Below are 21,223 nucleotides of genomic sequence, written 5' to 3'. Positions count from 1 at the left end.
GTACGTAGGAGCTGGCGACAGCTCTAATCAGCCAAAAATAAAAATACAGAGACAAGATAAGCAAGGCTGACACTACGTAGAAATGAAAAAACCTTAACGGGACAACGACATGATAGAGTCCAAACTGAAAGTCAAAAATGCAAACTCTGGACAGCTGTTTAGACCTGATTGGGTCTCTTCAGCAGAGTGTATGCCGCACAGAATAGAACAACCAGCGCAAAGACAGTTGTCTATAAAGTGCTCGTGGTAATGACAATCCGGATGGGCTCAAATTCAAACACTCGCCCACTGATCACAGCCGCATGACTATTACTCAATAGGTCAAGAATTCGAAATATCATGTCGTTGTCGCGATAAGGAAAGTGAGAATAGACAGAACTATCCTTACACTGAAAACATGGACAAAACCATGTGAAAAACAACACTGCAAACATGGGCAAAACCATGTGAAAACAGTGAAAATGTACAGCATATCGGATTAGAGCTGTCGCCAGCTCCTACGTACACAGCAGCATTTTCGTCCGCGGTCCCTTACTTTCTATTGTCACTTTTAGTTTTATTTGGACCGTAGATCTTTTAGATCTTTTAGATATGCTTGGTTTAATGGTTAACAAACAAATAAAATCCTTTGAGAAGATGACTGTTTGCCTCATGGCGGGCGTTGCGCCATTTTAGAAAAGCAACTTCTGTCTTGGATTGAACCACCCTGCCTTCTTCGCTAATTCGTTTATTTTAATATTTAAGTTTATTGTCAATTCGGGTTTACTTCTTGATTTTTTTTTTTGGCCGATTCTTTAGAGAAAAAGCCAAAAGATGCCTTCTTCTGCAAGCACTTGGATCGATACTTGAACGCCATGCGAAGCTTATGTAGGATATCATTTGACTTTGGACGGGTTGCGTTTTGGCCGATGGAGAGATTCACCGTAGTATTGGACTCAGGTCTTTAAGGACAACCTTCGTGCATTATTTGTTTGGCCTAAGGACGCTGTACAGCACCTAATAAAAGCAATGAATGCATTTGTAGTGGAACGTTTATGCGTTGAATGTGTGCTCTGCGACTGACGTTTGCTGTATCGACCCAAGCTGTATCGGCGGATATGCTGTATCGACCCAGGGGGAAAATCTTTGTATCGACTGCCTATAGCCTGAATTACACCAGGGTGTTTCACTGAGGTGGATATTTAGATACATGATCGAGGTACAGTAATACAAACCATTTCGATTTCATACTGAAAGTGTTCAATGAAATTGTCTGCATTGTGTCTGGTGAAGATTTTTGTCGCATATCGCATCACAGTTTACTAAGGTCTTTCTAAATATTATTGATTTATCCCAGTATAGTTTTGCTTGCTCCTGAGTATATATAGGAGTATTATATAGTAAAAAGATTCGCTACAGCTTTGAAGTTCGGATTTATTTGCTATCTCAAAATATTTGAGGTTCAAAGGTGTTTATAGATTCCTGCGGAAACAGAATGAATCAAGGGGAATCAAATTGCTTTCTTGACCTTTCTGGGTTCTGGGCTTACTTCGTGCCATTTATTTGAATTCAAACGATTATAGACCTCAAACGAGTGTTGGAATTTTCAAAGGGAAATGAGTTTGTTTTCGCAAAATACTCAATCGACAAGGGAAAAGCAGCCCACATATACAATTATACTTGCAAAGTAACAAATTGAAGCAACCGTTTCTAATTTTCAAAGCGCCCAGACATAATTTCACGTTGTTGTGCCGCGCAAACCGAGGTTAACATTTGAACTGAGAACTAAAAGGATAGAACTAAGTATATAAAAAAAAATTTGAAAGAAATATATATCTCTTCCAAGATTCAGGCGTTCTACGCTCGGCAACTTGAGACACTACCACCTAAAGCAGCACATTGCTTTCGGGTTGATGTTGACGGGTCGGTGTCTAGAGTGAAATGACTGACGGCTCGCCCAGTCCAAGGTTCCTTATATAGGCAGTGTCCGTGTTTAAGTGGTCTTCTCCAAACAGTTTACGCCTAATGTCAAGTGCACGCTGCGTAGACTGAACAGCCGAAGAAAAGTCGCCTTGTGCAAGTTGTCTGGCCCCGAGTTCTCTGTAACTGTCAGCTGTGCTTGGGTGTTCTTCTCCAAAATAATTACGCCTAATGTCAAGCGCACGCTGTGTAGACTGAATAGACGAGGAAAAATCGCCTTGTGCATGTTGTGTGACCCCAAGTGAATGGTAACTATCAGCTGTGCTTGAGTGTTCTTCTCCAAAGAATTTACGCCTGATGTCAAGAGCACGCTGTTTAGACTGAATAGCAGAGGAAAAATCGCCTAGTGTATGTTGTATGGTTCCGAGCGAATAGTAGCTTTCAGCTGTTCTTGGGTGCTGCTCTCCGAAAAGTTCGATTGAGATGTCGAGCATACACTTTTGAACCTGACAAGCTTCTGAATAGTTTTGCACGATGAGCTGAACTTTAGCATAGTCAAAGTAGCTGTTTAATAGTGATTCTTGGTGCAATGCAGTATTGTTGAACGTCTTGGAATTTTTTTCCCCACTTAGGAAATTCTCGTTGCCATATTTGCATTTCTCAAGTGCATTTAAATGATAGCTGATCCTTGCTGCGGACAAATTGGCTGCGTCGTCAAGTTGTTTAAACACATTCTGTAGTACACTATTCACATTGCGCTGGAAAGTAAAGAAGCCAAGTGAACCTTGGGGTAGCAGTTCTTCAATTTCTTTAACTACAGTTAGCGAAGCTTTGTATAGAGATTGCTTCGTTTCAGCATCAGAAAAAGTTTTTGCGGCTATGCTTACAATACATAGCATTTCCATTTTTAGTGGTTGATTGATTGAAGCTTCGGAGTTTCTTTCTATCGTTTCTTCTTCGTCATTTTCCTTTCCTGTTTTTTCCATTGCCGGAATAATAAGTAGTTGTGTGTCTCCTCCTGCTCGGCATTCCTGGAGTGCCTTGTCGTAGAACTTTAACATAATTAACGAGTTCTTTTTAAAGCGATAATAAATGGCAAGGATCTGAAACGAAATAATCCTTAGAATCCTCTGCTGCTCAGGGGTGCCAATCGATAAGGAAAGAGCATCTTCTAAGCATTTAACTCCGTCCCATGTGTTGCCGATAACTAGTTGATAGATGCCGCTATAAAGCAAGTGTTTCCCTTCGTTACCCACCGACACTGAAGAACAGCACGCTTCATATTTCTTCGCTTCAGTGAGAAGTTCCATCGTTCTTCCTCCAGCACCCAAAGGTAATTCAGTTAAAGCCAAGGAAACACGTAACTGTCCGTAGAACTCCTTTTTGCCGTCCTTCTTGGCTGCTGCGATTGCTGAATCATAAATTTTAACAATGTTTTCTCTCTCGCACCAAAATAGGCTGTAAAGAAACAGTTCAGCCTTTATTAAAGAACGAAAAACCGCGTCAGATGTCTTGGAATCTGAACAACCTTCTATAAGACTATCAAGATAACTCTGTTTATCTTTATAGAATTCAATAAAGACCGACATTGAATTTCCTGTTAAGAACTGCTCATTTAGCCTCTCAAACTGGGAAACGTACAGTGCGCGCAAGCCAGATTTAGCCTTAAGAATCGTTTCTTCCATTTCATGTTCTCCCCTTTCTCTTGCAAATGATTCAAGTAGTTTATGCATTGAGAATGATTCCGATTTGGAATTGAAATCGAGAAATGATTTCCTTCGAAGACTATGCAATATCTTCTTTGCCATGAGAAGTTGTGGTATACCCAGGACAGCTGCAGCAACTCTTAGACTGAAACTCTCTGGAAGAACACTCAATGACACAAGAGCTTCTTTTTCTTGCGCAGAGAGTCTCTGAAAAGAAGAGTCAAACAGGAGTTTTAACCTGAGATTGCTTGGATAATCTGGATTGTCTAACATCTCGACAATATTATCACTTTCCAAGGACCGGATGAAGTCATCTAGAACTTGTCTCGGTTGAGCACCATCGTCAGAAATGGAGGAACACAATAACTTCATGGCCAAAGGTACATGCCCGCAGATTTGCGTAACTCGTTTGCAGTCGGAAGGAGTCGCATTTGGGATTAATTCCTTAACAAGGCTTTGAGAAGAGGATTCATCTAATGGTCGTATTCTTACTGACTCGTGACCTTGGAAATGCACATTCATAAACTCGAACGATTCTCTTGTGGTAATAACGAATGTCATCTTTTCACTTCGTCGGAGAATGTGTTCGAGAAAATTTACGAAATCAGCCTTCGCTTTTGGGGCTTCACTTTCGAATAACTCATCGGCATTATCAAGAATCAGCACAAAGCGATCTGAAATTTCGCTAAAAAGCTGGGAAAGCTCGTCATCAAGAGTAATACCCTGAGATCGTTGATTGTTTGTCACAGGTCGGCGGAAAAAGCTGAGGAGCTTTGATGTCAGATCGGCTTTAGACTGAACTCCTCGTAAAGAGAAGAAGTGGACGGGCAATCCCACAGAATGAATATGATGCCCCACAGCGGTTGCTACAGACGTTTTTCCAAAACCTGGTGAACCCCAGACAGACACGATTCGGATAGATTCAGACATCACGTGACCAGTGATCTCATCACGCTCTTTCTGGCGACCAGTGAAGTGTGGAACCATTGGAGGAAGACATGTTTTTGGCAGTGATGGATTTTTATCTTTTATAAGGCAAAAAATACAAACAGTAATTTAGAAAATATTTATACGTTAACATTCCGCATCTTTCTTATCAACAGATCTATAGGACAACTCCCGAGAACAGCGATCTTGATCTAATATAAACATGCTAGACAGTCAGTGACTGTTAACTACAAGTGACTTTATCAATGACATGATTTTAGGTAATTACTTTCTTAAATTTAGTTTTAACTTTTGTTTTACAAAAATGTTTTATTTCTAGAATCCACAGGTATTTATGGAACTTAAATAAACGAAGTACACACCGAATTGCAATAACGTTGACGTAGAAGAAAAACTGGAAAAATTTTCAAAGAGGCGAATAGGAGCTAATTACATAAAAGTGCATATTTGGATTGCAAGCAGTCACGTCCGCGGTATAATAACTGGTTTTGGACTCTTCATTCACATAGTATACTTCGGCACACGTAGCACTGGTTCCTCGGTAATTATCGCTTTTTCATGTTTTTCATCTGACAACGTTTTTGCAAATAGTTGTAGCAATCTAAAATTAAAAACGCTACCTGGCTCGTCTTGAGCTAGCGCTAACTTCAAATCATTGATCTTTCGCTCCAAATCAGCGATGTCTTCTTTACTTGCAGTGCCTTCCACTTCGCTCTTTATTTCAGTTGATAGCGTTCGTAACTCATCGATATCTGAACTCACGCCCTCGAGAAACTTGTTATATGCTTGGATCTCCTGTCTAATACCTTGCTCCAATTTACGAACTTCGTTTGTGGGAAAGTCCGAGTCAGTCAAACCACCAATGACATCAATAGGGTCTGTCTTGACTCCAAGAGCTTTGAATGCATCTTTAGCGTGTTGCACGTATTGGTCAAATGTTGGTTTGTCAATCTCAGAACTGGGCGAGTGGCAAAGCGAATTTCTTAACAGTCGAAGTTGATCAATCGCAAGTGCAAATGTTTCGGCCTTGTTTCCACCCGGGCTCACCACAGATGCATGGAAACTTCCAACAGGTAATTTATGGGGCTTCACGTACAAGTCATTCAGTGTTCTGTGATGACCTGTGCTGTCGGGCAAAGCGAAGGACCGCGCGTAAATAGTGGCTTGGAACAAGGCGGTACAATCCCATTCATCATAAGAGAGGTGTGTGGGAACTTTGGTTTTCCCACCTTCTGTAGCGTGAAACAAATTTCTCACCACAGTAGAGTCATCCCAGGGTTGGAAGCCGGGAAGATGTCCACAGTTGTTGTCCCACATGGATTTGAAAATTTGACGTAAGGCTTTTGGGAATTCATTGAGTGCAATGGAAGCAAACTTGAAATAGTTCAACTGCTCGTCCTGAAACGGCTGCAGAGCCATCTTTCTATATCACCAGTTGTCAAGGACCTCGTGGACAACCTAAAAAACTGAAAAGGACATCGAGGTTACTTTGGGTGGCTTTAATGATAAAATCAAAGTTGCTATGAGCCACTGAACACGAAAAAACAGAAACGAAAACCGAAAACTTTGACAAATAAAGATCTGCCAGAACCACCAGAATCACACTTCAGTTCACTTCACTCGGTTCAATACATCCAAAAAAGAAAAATAGAAGTGTACGGGTCGGACATATAAAGCAATGAATCGAAATCACAGCTAGAATACCAGTCTTTAAACGGAACGCAACAAGTTTTATGTTACACATAAAAAGGACTATAGATCTGCTGGCCGCCGATTGGGCAGAATAATACAAACGGAATTCAGAGGACTTTCTCTGCCATATTAGAAGGCAACAATCAGAGAGCTGTTTGGAACTGGCCTGGCAAGACACTTTCCGCAGGGGCACCTTTCAATTGCTCCAACTTTTCTTCGCCGAATTTTTTCCTGCATTTTCGCCTTTCTCTCACCCCCACTAACTGCCCTTGGGACTCCGAGGATGGGAAAGTAGTCACAGATACGAAAACTGCAAAGAACTCGGCACTGATATTTAACGCCAATTGCGAAAACAGACTCGTGTAAACATTAAAGTTATGATCAATCAGCGGATTAACTTAAAGTTGTGCATACGATGGACGATAGAACTGAATGCAAACCTTCGCAAAATATCTGCTTCTGAGAAAAGATTATGCGTCGGCGCGCATTCTAAGAAACGGTGGACAAAGAATTGAACAAAGTGATGCGTAACACCTGGTATCCCGAACAAAACTCAGACAGGCACTTAGCAGGGAGCCTTTTGTAAATGTATGGTCAACACGGGAAGTTATAAGTATTTTTGACGATGCACAAATTAACTTCAGGCTTAATTTGTAGGTCGAAGTCCCAGAAAACTCGCTAATATCACTACACTGCTTCCATGGTGTGTCGTTACATTGTCGATATTTTCGACCTGGATTATTAAAATTCGACGCGTCTAAATGCAACGTTTAACAGGCAGACCACCCTCTGTTTGTCTGGTTTGTTCAATGAATATTTTCTAAAAACTTTACTGAATCATAAAGGTAAAACATGCCTAATCACCGAAACATTTTCCTTTCTACACTTGTGCAACTGATAGAAATGTTATTATAAAGTTATTGTGAAGCTGATGTGCCTTAGTCCAATCTAGCCAAGCTGGACTCAAATCACACTCTGAATACTACGACATGCAATCACTTTTTGTTATGCTGCATTTTAATTATGTGAAACTGAAAGTGCTTCGGTAAGCGAAACCTTTCTGTGCGTTCAAAGCTTTCCTTCTATCTTTTCTTTATCTCAAGTGCAACTTTGCGCTTATTCTCGTCTGCCAGCTTGAGATTCATGAATATGAATTCTGGTTCTTTATTACTAAGCTACCAAAACTAGCGAAGTCGCAATATCAATATCGAAAGTGAAAAGCATTCCCCAACCAGCATACCACTCTTTGTTGATCGCGAGCTAGTCGTCTTTTTCAAGTTAATTTCGCCAAACTCGATCACAGTAGTCATAGTTGGGTGAATTGCAAAGAAATCGGCACTCACATACAGCGCGAATGTAAAAAAAATGGTCAGTAAGAAAGCCAGGTTCGAAAACAGGCTGTAAGCAAATAATGTTTGGCCGATTAAATCAGGCGAAACTCTTAAACGTGCTAAACGTAAATTTTTCACTAATTAATCTTAACAAAAAGCAAGGAGCCGTGATACAGTACCTTGATCGGCTCCAGGTGAAAATTGGGCATACGATGGACGACAGAAATTGATGCAAACCTTCGCAAAATATCTGCATGTGGGAAAAGATTATGCGTCGGCGCGCATTCTAAGAAACGGTGGACAAAGAATTGAACAAAGTGATACGTAACACCTGGTATCCCAAATAAAACTTAGACAGACACTTAGCAGGGGACCTTTTGTAACTGAATCGTCAACACGGGAAGTTATAATAAATATTTAAGACGATGCACAAACTAACTTCAGGCTTAATTTATAGGTCGAAGTCCCAGAAAACTCGCTAATATCACTACACTGCTTCCATGGTGTTTTGTTACATTGGCGATATTTTCGACCTGGATTATCAAAATTCGACGCGTCTAAATGCAACGTTTACACACAGGCAGACCACACTCTGTTTGTCTAGTTTGTTCAATTAACATCTTCTAAAAACTTCACTGAATCATTAAGGTAAAACTTGACTCATCACCGGAACATTTTTCTTTCTACGCTTGACTTGGTACGCAACAAACCGATATGCATTTCTACAAAAAAAGTTACAAAAGTAAACGTAGTAAGAGGCTAGTAATGGTATTAAAAAGTTATTGTGAAGCTGATGTGCCTTAGTCCAATCTAGCCAAGCTGGACTCAAATCAACACTCTGAATACTACGACAATCACTTTTTTTTGTTATGCTGCATTTTAATTAGGTGAAACTGAAAGTGCTTCGGTAAGCGAAACCTTTCTGTGCGTTCAAAGCTTTCCTTCTATCTTTTTTTTTTATCTCAATTCAGTGCAACTTTGCGCTAATTCTCGTCTGCCAGGTTGATATTTATGAATCTGAATTCTGGTTCTTTATTACTCAGCTACCAAAACTAGCGAAGTCGCAATATCAATATCGAAAGTGAAAAGCATTCCCCAATCAGCACACATGACCACTCTGATGATCGCGAGCTAGTCGTCTTTTTCAAGTTAATTTCGCCAAACTCGATCACAGTAGTCATAGTTGGGTGAATTGCAAAGAAATCGGCACTGACATACAGCGCGGATGTAAAAAAAATTGATCAGTAAGAAAGCCAGGTTCGAAAACAGGCTGTAAGCAAATAATGTTTGACCGATTAAATCAGGCGAAACTCTTACGTGGTAAACGTAAATTATCCGCTGACTAATCTTAACAAAAAGCAAGGAGCCGTAATACAGTACCTTGATCGGCTCCGGGTGAAAGTTGTGCATACGATGGACGACAGAAATTGATGCAAACCTTCACGAAATATCCCTTCCCTTTTCAACTGTATTGTCAACACGAGAGATCACGAATATTCTAGTCGATAATTACAAACGCGAACTAATTTCAGTCTCAATATTTATAGGTCAAATTTCAGACGCATGGAGCGCAATTCAAGACCAAGAAAACTCGCTAATAGCACTTGTTGAAATCTTGCGAGAGATATTTTCGGCATGAGATTTAAAATTCGACGCAATTAAACACACATAAAATGGGCCTTAAAAATCACAATGTATTAAAATTCGTCAAAAAGAGTGTCTAAATTGAGACGGGGGAGGAGGGGATTGAAAGTCGGCACCTTTCTTTGAAGACATAGCGGTGCCGGGAAACGGTGCAAATATTTGTCAATCAAGCCGTTGCTAAGAATTACGTCACCCAAAACTTTGTTTTTCCCAGAAGGTTTCTGATATCAACGCATGGACGCGTGTAGAATGCAAAAAGAGGAAGATTTCGCACCTGATGTTTCACTTTACTAAGAACTATATCGGCGGTGTGGAATATCAAGCGACAAACTTGTCAGAATGTGACATTCAGCAACCAAAATAGGTAAATCATCTCGGAATTATTGGAATTCTAAGTATAATTCGCAAAATTCTTATTCATTTGTCGGTTCCTCCACCCATTCTATTAAAACAACACATACATGATTGCTTATAAAACGTGTTTAACCAAGACACACATGCAGGTATCTATCAGGTGACTTTTCTAAATTATTATACTTTATTGGTTGATATACTACATGCAAATTGTTTGAACCAAACCTGGCGAGACGTACCTAGAAAATCTATTTTATGTAGAAATTTCAAATTTTTCACGCTACGGTACTCGAATTTAACAATAACAATTAAACCGCACATACCGTAATGATTCGATTTAGTGCTCGGGGTGCTTATTTACTTTTGGCACCTCAAGAAAGGGCGCTTATTCGGGACAGGGCGCTTATTTAATTTTTTGAGAAACAACCAAATGTTCAAAATAAAACTTTAACAAATATTAAAATAACTAAAAATAACAGAAACTGTAACAGTAACAAATTGTTGAAAGTTCAATTACTTTCAAAAGAATTGTTCATTTTAGCAGTAAATATATACATGTACGGTACGGTGAATGTAGACGAGTTTATCTATTCGACGTCAACGACTTCAGTAGGGGCAGTTTATCCACAATAGAGGCGCTTTTTAGAATGGGGGCGCTTATTAGAATAGGGGCGCTTATTGATAAAAACACATTCGAAGGAGGGCGCTTATTCGGAAGGGGGCGCTTATTGGAAGGAGGGCTCTAAATCGAATCATGACGGTAAACTAATGTTCCAATGATCTTTTGAATGTTGCCGATGGTTCTCCAAATACATGGCTCGTTGGGCTCTTTATTATGCACAAGGTAAACGATAAAGTAAGGGCACCTTCCATGAGATCGGGGTGTCGTGGGTTCGAATCCCGCTCGGGGCATCTGATTTTTTCCGACATTAATTCTGTTTAATATATAGATAGACATATCAGAGTTTACCTCTCTGATGATGAACAATAAAGTAAGAATTAAACAATAACGTTCTGTATTACTTATGACATTTCTTGTGTTTTAACACAAGAATATATGCTTCTGTTCATATTTACGTGGGTCAGTTTCAATCGATTGTATAGAAGTCACGAACTTTTGTTCATTACCGTAAAATCAGAAAAAAAAACGAGTACAGCAAATTGCCTCGAGCGGTCTCAATGGACTGAAACGTCAAACGGCAAAACCTATGCCCTCTAGCTGATCATGAGAGAGTCGGTTAAGATTAATTATTACAGAGCACAAACGTGACAACAGAGTGGAAACACTCGGCATTAAGTGGAATATACATGTTAATATTTGTTTTGGTAACTTTGAGGTTAGCATTATACATAAATTCACGCTTGATGCTCATCGCCGTCGTGATACCATCTCGTAGTTCAACATTTCCTGAACAGGCACAATGTTGTAGTAAATCGAACCAAGATTATTATTGCGACCAACAAAGCCACAATGGAAATACGTTGTGGCAATTATCGACTTCTGGTAACACTACATGAATGATAAAGTTGATAAAGTCGATCACTGTTCATTAAAAGTATGTCTGGAAAATTTTTGAGAGACTGGAATTTAAACAGCTACTGTATCTGATACGAGTCAAACATGTTGATAAACATGCACGTTCTCCTTACAGTATTGTCCAATATATTATATCGCCACTTACGCGATAAAATTGCGGTGACCAAGTGCCGGGTGGGGTGGCTTCGTGTCACGTGACCATTTCGGAAACCCTTAATTGGACAACAAAGATACCTTACTCTCGCAGTGCCTCTCTATGTAACTCAGCCATCAAATGGGCGAGAGCATAAGACTTGATCCAAACTTAAAAACACTTCATGCAACGGACACCATCTATGGACGTGTCTGACTGACTTATTCCTTTAGGCTCCTGGTGGAGCAAAGGGCGTCAGTCGTGTCTGATGCAGTGTTAAATTCTCAGAACCAACATTCTCATCGCAATAAATCACTTGGGTAACGAGAAATGTAAGGCTATAGTAATACTAAAAACTGAGAAAATCAACAGTTTGAGAATCGAATAATCTCGGGGATACAATTATTTCTTGAGAAAAAAAAAGGTGTTCAGTAAAGAAATCTAATCTATAAATCAAACCCAGTGACAATGAGGTTGCAATGAAGCGTGACATAATAATAATAATAATAATAATAATAATAATAATAATAATAATAATAATAATAACCTTTATTTACCCTCGGCAGTATTTATAGCACAAAGGCTAGTGGGGCCGAGCAAATGAAAGAAACAAATAAATCAAATAAACATAACAACGTTAAGAATCCCAGATGGCCGGAGGCAAACCAGCTGGCTATTTACAAGCGTGGTCGAGAATCTGAACTTGGGACTACCAAGAACAAATTCAGCTAGCGGGTAGGGCGGGACTTGAACCCGGGAACTCCGCATTGCAAGTCCAACGCTCTAACCGCTCGGCCACGCTGCCTGTGGCGTCATTGACTGTGACGTCACGTTCTTCAAAGTTATACGTGCGAGTTTGTCGATCGCTGACTGATAAACAATCTATGTAATATTTAACGGCCATTTTCATACACTAACAATCAGGAAATGAAGAAACGTTTGTCTTTCAGCTCCTTACATAATTCCTTTACTTTATTCAGGTTGTCTTGATGCAGATGACATTGGATTAAAGACAAATTTCTTTATTAAACAGAACTAACTGCCGCTCACTTACAAAGTTCTAGAGTTTGCATTTAGATACACGATCAAACTTCTAAAAGACTACACAAGAACACTCAGTGGAAATTAACTGCTCTTTCTTGCTTGTGCAAAACGGCACGAAAATCTGTGAATTTGTAATTTCCTTTTGTGAAAAAGGAAATCATATGATATTGGTAACAACCAGAACTATTTTAGGACTCGAAATGAATAAAATTAATTAAACAAAACAGGATACAACATCCATAAATTAGGAAAGTTTAATAGCTTACACGTACACAAGCAAACGAATGAAATCCTATCAGCATTTCGAAAAAGCAACCGTCAATTTACTTCTTTTTAGGTGATTTATTTGTTTCCTAAATAGGAAAATTGGCTAATCAATTTATAAGATGTTCGCATGCTCTAAAATTAAGCTCGTTATTTAATTTGTTTTTAAGTCAAATTTGAAAGAGAACGGAAGCTCATTAATCCAGTTTTAATTTGGCAGATTTTCTAATAACAATAACAGAAATGTCTTAACTACTATTAACCTCCATATTCAGTGCCCACTATGATGTCTGACTGCATTTTCTAGATTTTTGAAGATGTCTTTTGAGGGAAATGCATCTTATTTTACAAAATCGAAACATGTGCGAATAACTCTTGAACCAGTCAAGTATAGAACTTGTGACGTCATACTGCAACGGCACGTACTCACTGCAGAAGGAAAAACCACAATTGTTCACTAAACAGTTAAACAGCTTTGAAGTTGTTTACTATGTTTCATTTGATGTTAGGATCACAGTGGAGACGCCTGTTGGTTTAGATGTGACGGTTGCTTCGACGTCTTCTGTCGTTGCATCGATTGGCCTCTCTAGTTAATGCAAAATGTCCGCACACAATGATTTGCCCGAATTGTTTTTGTCCAAAAAGCGTGCACGGTTTCTTCTAACAAGAAACGCCAGCGTGAGTGAACAGTTCAGGAAAACGTCTTCCTTGATAGACAAAGCCAAATGCGAGGACGAAAGAGCCTTTGAGAGAGAAAAGGAACGCATTTTACAAAGCCAATCCAGAACAGAAGAGCGCTTACGAACACCTCTGCGTTATGCAAGGTTCGAATTTTCCAAGAAAACTTCGCAACTTTTGAGTGAGGAGAATAGAAAATAGGCGGGTAATAAGCCGCTGGCAAGGACCCTGTCATTCCCTCTGCCGTTTTTCAAGAGATAATACATGCTATGCGGGTGACTTGAAGGCCCGGACACAGGCACAACATTGTACGCAATGTTGGTACAACATTGACCAATATTGTACACGAGAGAAAAAGTTCGAACAAGTGCAATTCTTAGTGTCTTCCAGCGCAGTTTCAACCCAAAAATTCCTCACCGAGTACACAACGGGACGTTAAACACAATATTTACTTCATACAAGTTCTGTGTGAATTTTATTTGCTATTGTTCAAATCATTGTCTGGACTGTGGTCAGTTCAAAAATTTATTTTCAATGGGAGACTTTGGCTTGTACTTCCAACGAAGAGGAATGTTCCATCACTCAAGTTTTCCCCGTTGTTGGCACTCCACTGACCAGCCTTTGCGAGGGCTCTGAGACCCAGCTGACAGCCAAGGTGCCCATGGAAACAAGAAGCCCCTGTGCGCTACAAGATGATGTGATTAGGAACTTGTAGATAAAGTTCTGTCTCTGTTATTCAGACTGTAAAACAATGCAGCGGCAGCCACTCTGCTTCTGGTCTCCATTAGCTCTAGATCGTGTGCCCATTCCACGCTGCCCCAGCGGCTTATCTGGAGCAAACAGAACAATGACTGGGTTATTACTGTTTTTACTGTATAAAGGGTCTTGTAAGTGAGCGATTTTCACTTGAATGTCGAAAGGTAATTCGCAGTTGCTTTTCTTTTTCCGTTATTGATTTAAAAACTCGCACCACTTTCATATCCAATTAGATTTAAAACCAAAACTAATCGCGGCTCGCTTACACACGTTTTCCCGCGCTTTGCGCTGGCGACATGTATTTGCTTCGCGTTTTGATTGGTTCACTGAACTGCCTGTGTCCTCTGTGATTGGCCAGAGTGATTACTTTGGTTATGGTTTTAAGACACTCAATCGAAAATCGCTATGACAAAGTACCACATTAAATAAATACAAAGATGGCTAATGTTCAGCTTGATCATACTGTATAAATTAACTTGTTATCAAACGACTCTGTTGAAAACATACTAAATATGAGATTCCAGACATAATAAAGTTTGTTAGCTTTCACAAGCTTTCGGATCCTTCACAGCGCCTTCTCAAGTATGCAAAGAATTTATCTGTCACCTGAACATGGGTGGTCGGATTGACTGCCCCATAAGCTGGTTTTAGTTTTAAGTTTTAAACCGTGTTTAAATAAAGTTGTTGCTGTTGCTGTTGTTGTTGTTGTTGTCACATGTCAAAGTAGTTACCTTCAGATCGGGGAACGAGTACGTGATCGAGTACTAGTAAGACTTTTGAGTTTCAATCCAGTTACATACGTTCTCAGAGCCCTCACTCCTCCGTGTGGCTAACCAGATGAAAACAAGACTATCGGTGCAAGATTGGTGTGAAATGCGATAATCGAAAGAATAGGCATATAGGTTTGAAAAGTCGTACTCCTTTCTCAATCTTGTACTTGTACTCCAATCTGAAGATCCCTTGTATCTCTGTGTAGGGCCGGAAGTTCGAAACCACGGTCTCGGTTGTGCTCAGGCTTTGTTCTCACTCTTATTCCAGGCTATCCTTTTTTTCCCGAACTAAGCTATTTAACTAATTCTGATGACCAGTGTTCCCATCACTTGAGCAAGAATACATACATCTAGCAATGTGAATGCTATCTATCAAAAACAATTAAACTACAAACCTGGAACTCTAGCTCTAGTCTGGACAGACGAACAGCTGTTTCTACTGTGAGATGACTGTCTAAGAGAGCCATTGATAGAATAAACGACTTTAGAGTTTCCACTGCAAACTCAAGGCCTGTGATAAAATAAAATAAATTTTATGAATACTAGTTGTTTAAAGAATGATTTGAGCCAAATAAAATTGCATAATTATTGTATATTTTTAAGCTTGAGATTGTAAAAGTGATTTAAAACAGGGTAAGCTATAGCCTAAACCCGGATTCCACACCCAGTATTTACATGTATATGTAAACTGAATGACAACCAAGTTCAATTAAGACTCTTGAGTGGTACATTGCAAGCAGGATCTCCACTCTGGGAATAAAAAAAATAAGGGGTATTGTCTGCGAGGGGGCAAGATTGGGCCACCTATGGATTCCTTTACAGTAGGTTTGATGACAGGGTAACACCAGGGGTAACAGGAAATCTGCTAGGCTTCCCAACATGAAAATACAAAGTGCTGTCAGTTTAGAGCATTCAGAAATAAAATTTGCCATATTTGTTAGCAAGTTTGCCAACTTGTTTCAGGCACAATAGCCTTAATTCTTTCCAAAGCTTGAAATCTTAATTTTACAGTGACACTTGATTAATCCTGTGAACCACCAATGGGTTATCAAATATGGTCACATTTTCAGTGATGGCTGTACTAAAGAAGTTCTTACATATGAACGAATCCAGCAACTGAGCTTTTCTTTGTACCAAAAGTGAAGGTGACCTTAACAACAATAGTCATAGACGTAGAAGGTGGAGTTATATTGCACATGATTTAAGATAATACACCCTAGTGATACCCTGTGCACACTTAGCTGCTCCTACAAAGCATAGCATTTAGAGTAAGAGAAATCAACTGCTTGCAGCTGCAGGATACCCTAAGTGATACAATTAGTGAATGATTTTTTAAATATAATGGAATTCCGATTTTCCAAACTGTCAATTTCCAGGGTTCATACACTTTTTCAGGCCAAAAATTCAAGGACTTTTCAAGGACTTTCCAGGACCCTTCTTGGAAATTTCAAGGACTTTTTTTCATGAAATTTAACCCAAATCAACGATAATTAAATCCAGTCCGTTGTGCCTAGGTGATTGGAGGCCTCCTCTTAAAATATTATTTATTATTATATTATTATTATTATATTGTAACTAAAGGCTCGATCAACTAATGAAGGAATGCATTGCTGACCTGTGAGGGACCAGGTGTCAAGAGGTGTCAGATGAGTCTTGAGTCGTTCTTTAGCATCACTGGGTATAGCTACTGTAACAGTTATAAGACCATGACTTGGCTCTACAGAAACAGCATATCTGTAGGAACAAACAAAATTAACACAGAGACTCAGCAAATGCAAGTTTTAAGTGATGTGCCTCGTACATGGCAGCATGGCCTAGTGGCTAGGGCACTGGACTAGAGGTCCCGGATCAAATCATCCTCCCTGCCACTAGATGGATTTGTCTTCGGTAGTCCAGAATTCAACTCCTTCATGCTTTGTAAATAGCAAACTGGTTAGCTTCTTGCCAGTTTGGTTTTTTAACAAGTTTCTGTTTGATTTATTTGAGTATTTGTTCCTCATATTAAAAGTGTCTTCGATTAACAAAGTGATTTATTTTATTTATTTATTATTTTTATTTTATATTAAATAAAATAGATTTAATCCAGTCTTGAGAGTTGGTGTTTATTATAAGCACTGCTTACCTCTTGTTGAACCATTGCATAATAGGTTCCCATTCTTTCTTCTGTAAATTTACTAATTCCTCGGGTTCATCTGCATAAAAACTGAAAAATTGATATTGGATTAACAGGGATAGATACCTCTTTTAAGAATTAATAACCAACAGCATAGGAACTGTGTAGCATAAAACCACTGCATTGTATAAATTCAAGACGTCACATCAGAAATATGATACGCAATAAAGTAAAACTGTTATCAATTATTGTTAAATACTTAAATAACACAACAAATTGACATAGCATACCATATACTGTCAGAACTCAGAAATTCTAAAATATTCAAGACTTGTTCATCATGGGTTCTTGGTCTTGGATTGTCAATTACAGTGTTGCTAAGAGATGTCTAGGGGAAAAATAATAGGGGTAAGATTATGATTAGACAACCTTGTCAACCCTCCAAGTTTATTTTTTTCTTTAGTGGCCATTTGGCCACTGACTGCTCAAGTTTGGTCACCAGTAAAACAATTAAGTCGCCAAATTAAGCTTACGCTTTCAATCCTTCTTCTTAATTTTAGTTGCCAGGCTGGTGACTTTGGTTCCAATTTAGTCGCCAGCTCCCAAATTTTAGTCGCCATGGCGACTTAAATGGTCTTAACTTGGAGGGTTGCTTTTAGGAAAAGCATGCAGGTGTTAAATCATTCTCTCTAAAGTAGGACCACCTTGGTACACGAATCATGTTTATAAAAATCAAGTACTCCAGGAAGCTGCAATAACCTACTAGTAATTGCATAATTGGAATCCAGGACCGTAACCAGACCTTTGCCACACATGAGGGAAGATCTTTCTAGGGGGTTCTGGGGCATGCCTCCTAAAACTTTTGAAATCTAGACACTCTGACTGAAACTCTTTCAAAGACATTTTTCATGACGTACATGTATTTCTTGAGAAAAATCAATCTTGTTCAACTGGGGATATTTTCCCAACAAAACATATTTTGGTTTTAATTTTGGGTGAGAATCAAGACCAGGCAAGTGCCTAGTCTTGCCTCTTGCTTGTTACGGCCCTGGAATTTACATCACTAAGGTTCAACTCTGGACTGGGTGCTCATGTATAAACATTTTATAGCTACTGTACCAGGTGCATGTATGCTGGTTTGATGGTTTCTACTTGAGAATTCCACTCTACCGACACTGCCATGGCCAGGTGTTTGCTTGGAACAACTAAAGGATTTCCTGCTGGTGTTTTCACCTTCTTGCTGTCCACTGTAATCTGATAACCACCTAAAAAAAATTAAGTACATGTCCTGTATTAAAAACAATTAAAAGATGAGACATTGTGCTGTTTCACAAAACATATAATATACCGGTACATGTATCCCTCCAATGACTCACAGATGTTTGGTCTGAACCCTTCCACCCTTCAGGCCTCTGGAAATTCCAGTTTAGCTTCATACTTCCTTAAAAAATGTTAGCTTCTGAAACCCCCTTCCATTTCTCCCTTCTTCCACCTTCCTTGGGGTGGGTATGAATATTTCCTGGAACTGCACATTATAACTTGGTTCAGAAAGAATGACAGAGACAGAGAAAAAATAAACAGCATGCAACGCATGCAGAGGCGATGACTTTTCTCAAGGGAATCTTAAAAATTTTTCAGGAAATTTGTCAAAAAATTAACGTTTATAAAAATAGCTGACGACTTCTGTGTTGAACGATTATTCAACAATGTTGCGTTACTTTATAGTGTGACATCAGAATAACGATATACGATACAGTTCTCGCGAGCGACAGCAGTCTAGGGCTGTTTCATAATTGCTTACACAGACCAACAACACAGGTCCATTGTATTAATAAAAGTAGAGATGTGATTATGTCTGTTGACTGAATTCAGTAATTCCTGAAATATAAAAAATATAAAAATAAAATATAAAATTTGTCTGTTTCGTTTACACTTTGCATCAGGTCTTTTTAACTTTCCAGAAGAATTTCCTTCGTGTTTTCGCAGCGATTTCTTGTTAACTTGATCTTGGCTCGTGTAATGTTTATTCCTGTAGAAATTAAGCATGGTGCCATCAACTGCGAAAGACAACTCACACATGACAAACAAAGATGGCGAAACGAAAAAGTAAACAACAAGAGTGCTTCTAGTTCCCAGTTCTCTTCGGTTTGATAATGGAGTAATTCTCACATTTTCGCATGAATCCTTAAACGCTCCCCAGCAAAAGGCGATTTGTCATCGCCTAAAAAAGGTAAGAGATGAGAGCATAAACTGAGCAGATTAAATTGTAGAAAAAATGTCCTTATTTTGGTTTGAGCATATGGCGTGCATGGAAATCAAAATTTGTATTAAAATTAATTACTTCACTTGTAAACTCAGAGAAAGGTTACCATGAAAAAGCTGTATGTAGAGGTGATTTTTTACAACTAAATTATTTCACTCCAAATTTGATTTGACAATATAAGATGCTAGTGAAGAAACAGGTTTCATAGTTAAAAATGCCCTTTGTGGCAGTAATAAGCGAGGCTGCATTGATAAATTTTTTGCTTTTTGGTATTTTTCTCACCTTCAGCTTTTTCAATTCCAGCTTTCTTGTAAAATCTCTTCCTTTCTGGAAGCACAATTTAAGGTTAATCATTTGGCTGGCATTAACAGATGTATACAAAATATAGCCCCACGACCAAAGACCACCCCTTCAGACATGGTGCATGGACCACCCTTGGGCCTGATATGATGGGCCTGATGTCATACCAGTCAGTACCGTGGATTGCACATGTGCTTGTTTACATCCCACCATGATGGCTTTGTTTTACCAGCATTGCTTGATGACCCATGTATTTCAAAGCTAAACATTGTTTGCAACTAAACTAACATCCCAGCCTGACCAATCGATGAAAATTGATGATCGGAAATCAATCAATGATGGTTAGTTAATTGATATTGATTGGCATCAGTCAATCGATGACCAATATATGGTCACAAATGAAATTTCCTTAATTACATTGACTGTCATCGATTGCTATCGATGCCATCGATTGCCATCAATTGACATCTATATCTCACGGCATACACGGGCATCCTCAGGACAATTCCCCAGGATATCTGGATGTAGATTTATGTAATCCTGAAAGGTGAAGAATTTTCAAAAGGGAGTTACAAATTATGCCCCTGAGTCCTTTAAAAGACAATGTAAAAATGGCAATGTAAATAAAGCAATCTGTATCATTTGAAAGTGTCGGCATGTTCTTTTCATCAAAGTGCTTATGCAAAACCTCCCGAGTAATATTTCACAACCAACTTTAGGACAACAGCATTGAGGGAAAATTTTCGCCGGGATGACAGGATCCAACAATCGTATTTGGGACCCTCATAGTAGGAAGTAAATGTTGATGAACAGCATAACTTGGAGTTGTATACCCTGTCCCCAGTTTATTGCGGTTTTCAGCGAAATGTGAACTCTAAAAATCAAAATCCAACTAACAAATTGCATTTTTCGCTGCCATCAATCATAATTATGGCAACAGCTAACGAACCATGAAAAATGGAAACAAACAAAATGGATCGAAATCTACCAATCGCAACTGAAGGACGTGACCTTTTGACCCGGTTGAAGTGAGCCCCTGTTTCCTGAGAGGTCCGCTAAGATGATTGACGGCAGCAAAAAGGGTAAACCGTTGATTAAGGATTGAATTTCAGACTTTGCATTTCACTGAAAACCGCAATAACCTTTACGCTGACAGGTTATTTGCTTTTGAAAATTAGGGAACAGGGGTGGTCAATGGACCTGGGTCTATCATGTTTTGTATACGTCCAGCATTAACAGTTCACCTAGCCTGGACTTCTTCAAGGAGGAAATCTCACCAAATCAAGAAAAAAAAAAGGGCACCTGGACAAGCTCGTATCCCCAATTGCAAGACAAAATGGAATCAACAAAGCTTATATTTGTTACTGTAGATGAAGCCACCACAATGACTCACCTCGAAAAGACGAGAGGTTTCTAGCGACTGCCTGCGCGAAGATCGTAAAATTGGGCTTTCCGAGAGGAAAAGGTTGATTCCCAAACAAGCATAATTGTTTGACAGTCGAAGACACCCTGGATCTCCAAAACATAGACATTGTTGTGGCTAAAGAAAGAAAGAACGAAATCCTTCGCTTCTGTCCGCCATTTTGTTCATCCTTAGTAGCCTGGCCTCGCGCTTGTGCTTGGCGCGAAACTTGGGATCACGTGACTGTCTACCACAACGGAGGTACGCAACGCATACAAGAATCTCTTTTGAAATTTGCGTTTAATTTGTTCCCACCTTTTTTGCTTCAACATTTTTCAGCGTCGTTTCTTTGACTCGAATTTAAATATGTGCTTGCAACTACCGCTTCA

At 39.2% G+C, this 21,223-nt stretch overlaps 3 protein-coding genes across 4 annotated transcripts in view; 1 reads left to right on the top strand and 2 right to left on the bottom strand.

Moving 5' to 3' along the window:
• LOC144633871 (small cysteine-rich protein 6-like) overlaps positions 1-21,223 on the top strand; it is a 69,686-nt gene that overhangs the window by 25,509 nt on the left and 22,954 nt on the right. The window lies entirely within an intron of this gene.
• LOC144632610 (uncharacterized) lies at positions 1,417-9,060 on the bottom strand. 2 transcript variants are annotated; one of them, XM_078491289.1, is made up of 3 exons: positions 8,957-9,060; positions 5,174-6,019; positions 1,417-4,630 (listed from the first exon to the last, which is right to left on the bottom strand). In XM_078491289.1, exons 2-3 carry the CDS (start codon positions 5,970-5,972, stop codon positions 1,911-1,913), a joined length of 3,519 nt encoding a protein of 1,172 aa, XP_078347415.1. In that variant the 5' UTR covers positions 5,973-6,019; positions 8,957-9,060; the 3' UTR covers positions 1,417-1,910. The 2 variants fall into 2 exon arrangements, with proteins under 2 accessions (XP_078347415.1, XP_078347416.1); XM_078491290.1 differs by lacking the exon at positions 8,957-9,060 and adding an exon at positions 7,756-7,867.
• LOC144633851 (ATP synthase mitochondrial F1 complex assembly factor 2-like) lies at positions 12,080-21,019 on the bottom strand. The gene is made up of 8 exons (XM_078492738.1): positions 20,826-21,019; positions 19,415-19,459; positions 17,989-18,134; positions 17,160-17,257; positions 16,879-16,959; positions 16,372-16,490; positions 15,152-15,267; positions 12,080-14,060 (listed from the first exon to the last, which is right to left on the bottom strand). The coding sequence occupies exons 1-8, from the start codon at positions 20,962-20,964 to the stop codon at positions 13,932-13,934; spliced, it is 873 nt and encodes a 290-aa protein (XP_078348864.1). The 5' UTR covers positions 20,965-21,019; the 3' UTR covers positions 12,080-13,931.

Source organism: Oculina patagonica, chromosome 12 (assembly GCF_052425735.1).
Source record: "Oculina patagonica isolate OP01 chromosome 12, crgOcupat, whole genome shotgun sequence".
Classification (NCBI taxonomy): Eukaryota; Metazoa; Cnidaria; class Anthozoa; order Scleractinia; family Oculinidae; genus Oculina; species Oculina patagonica.
The sequence above is the reverse complement of the archived record's forward strand: the minus strand, read 5'-3'. Positions and strand labels throughout refer to the sequence as shown.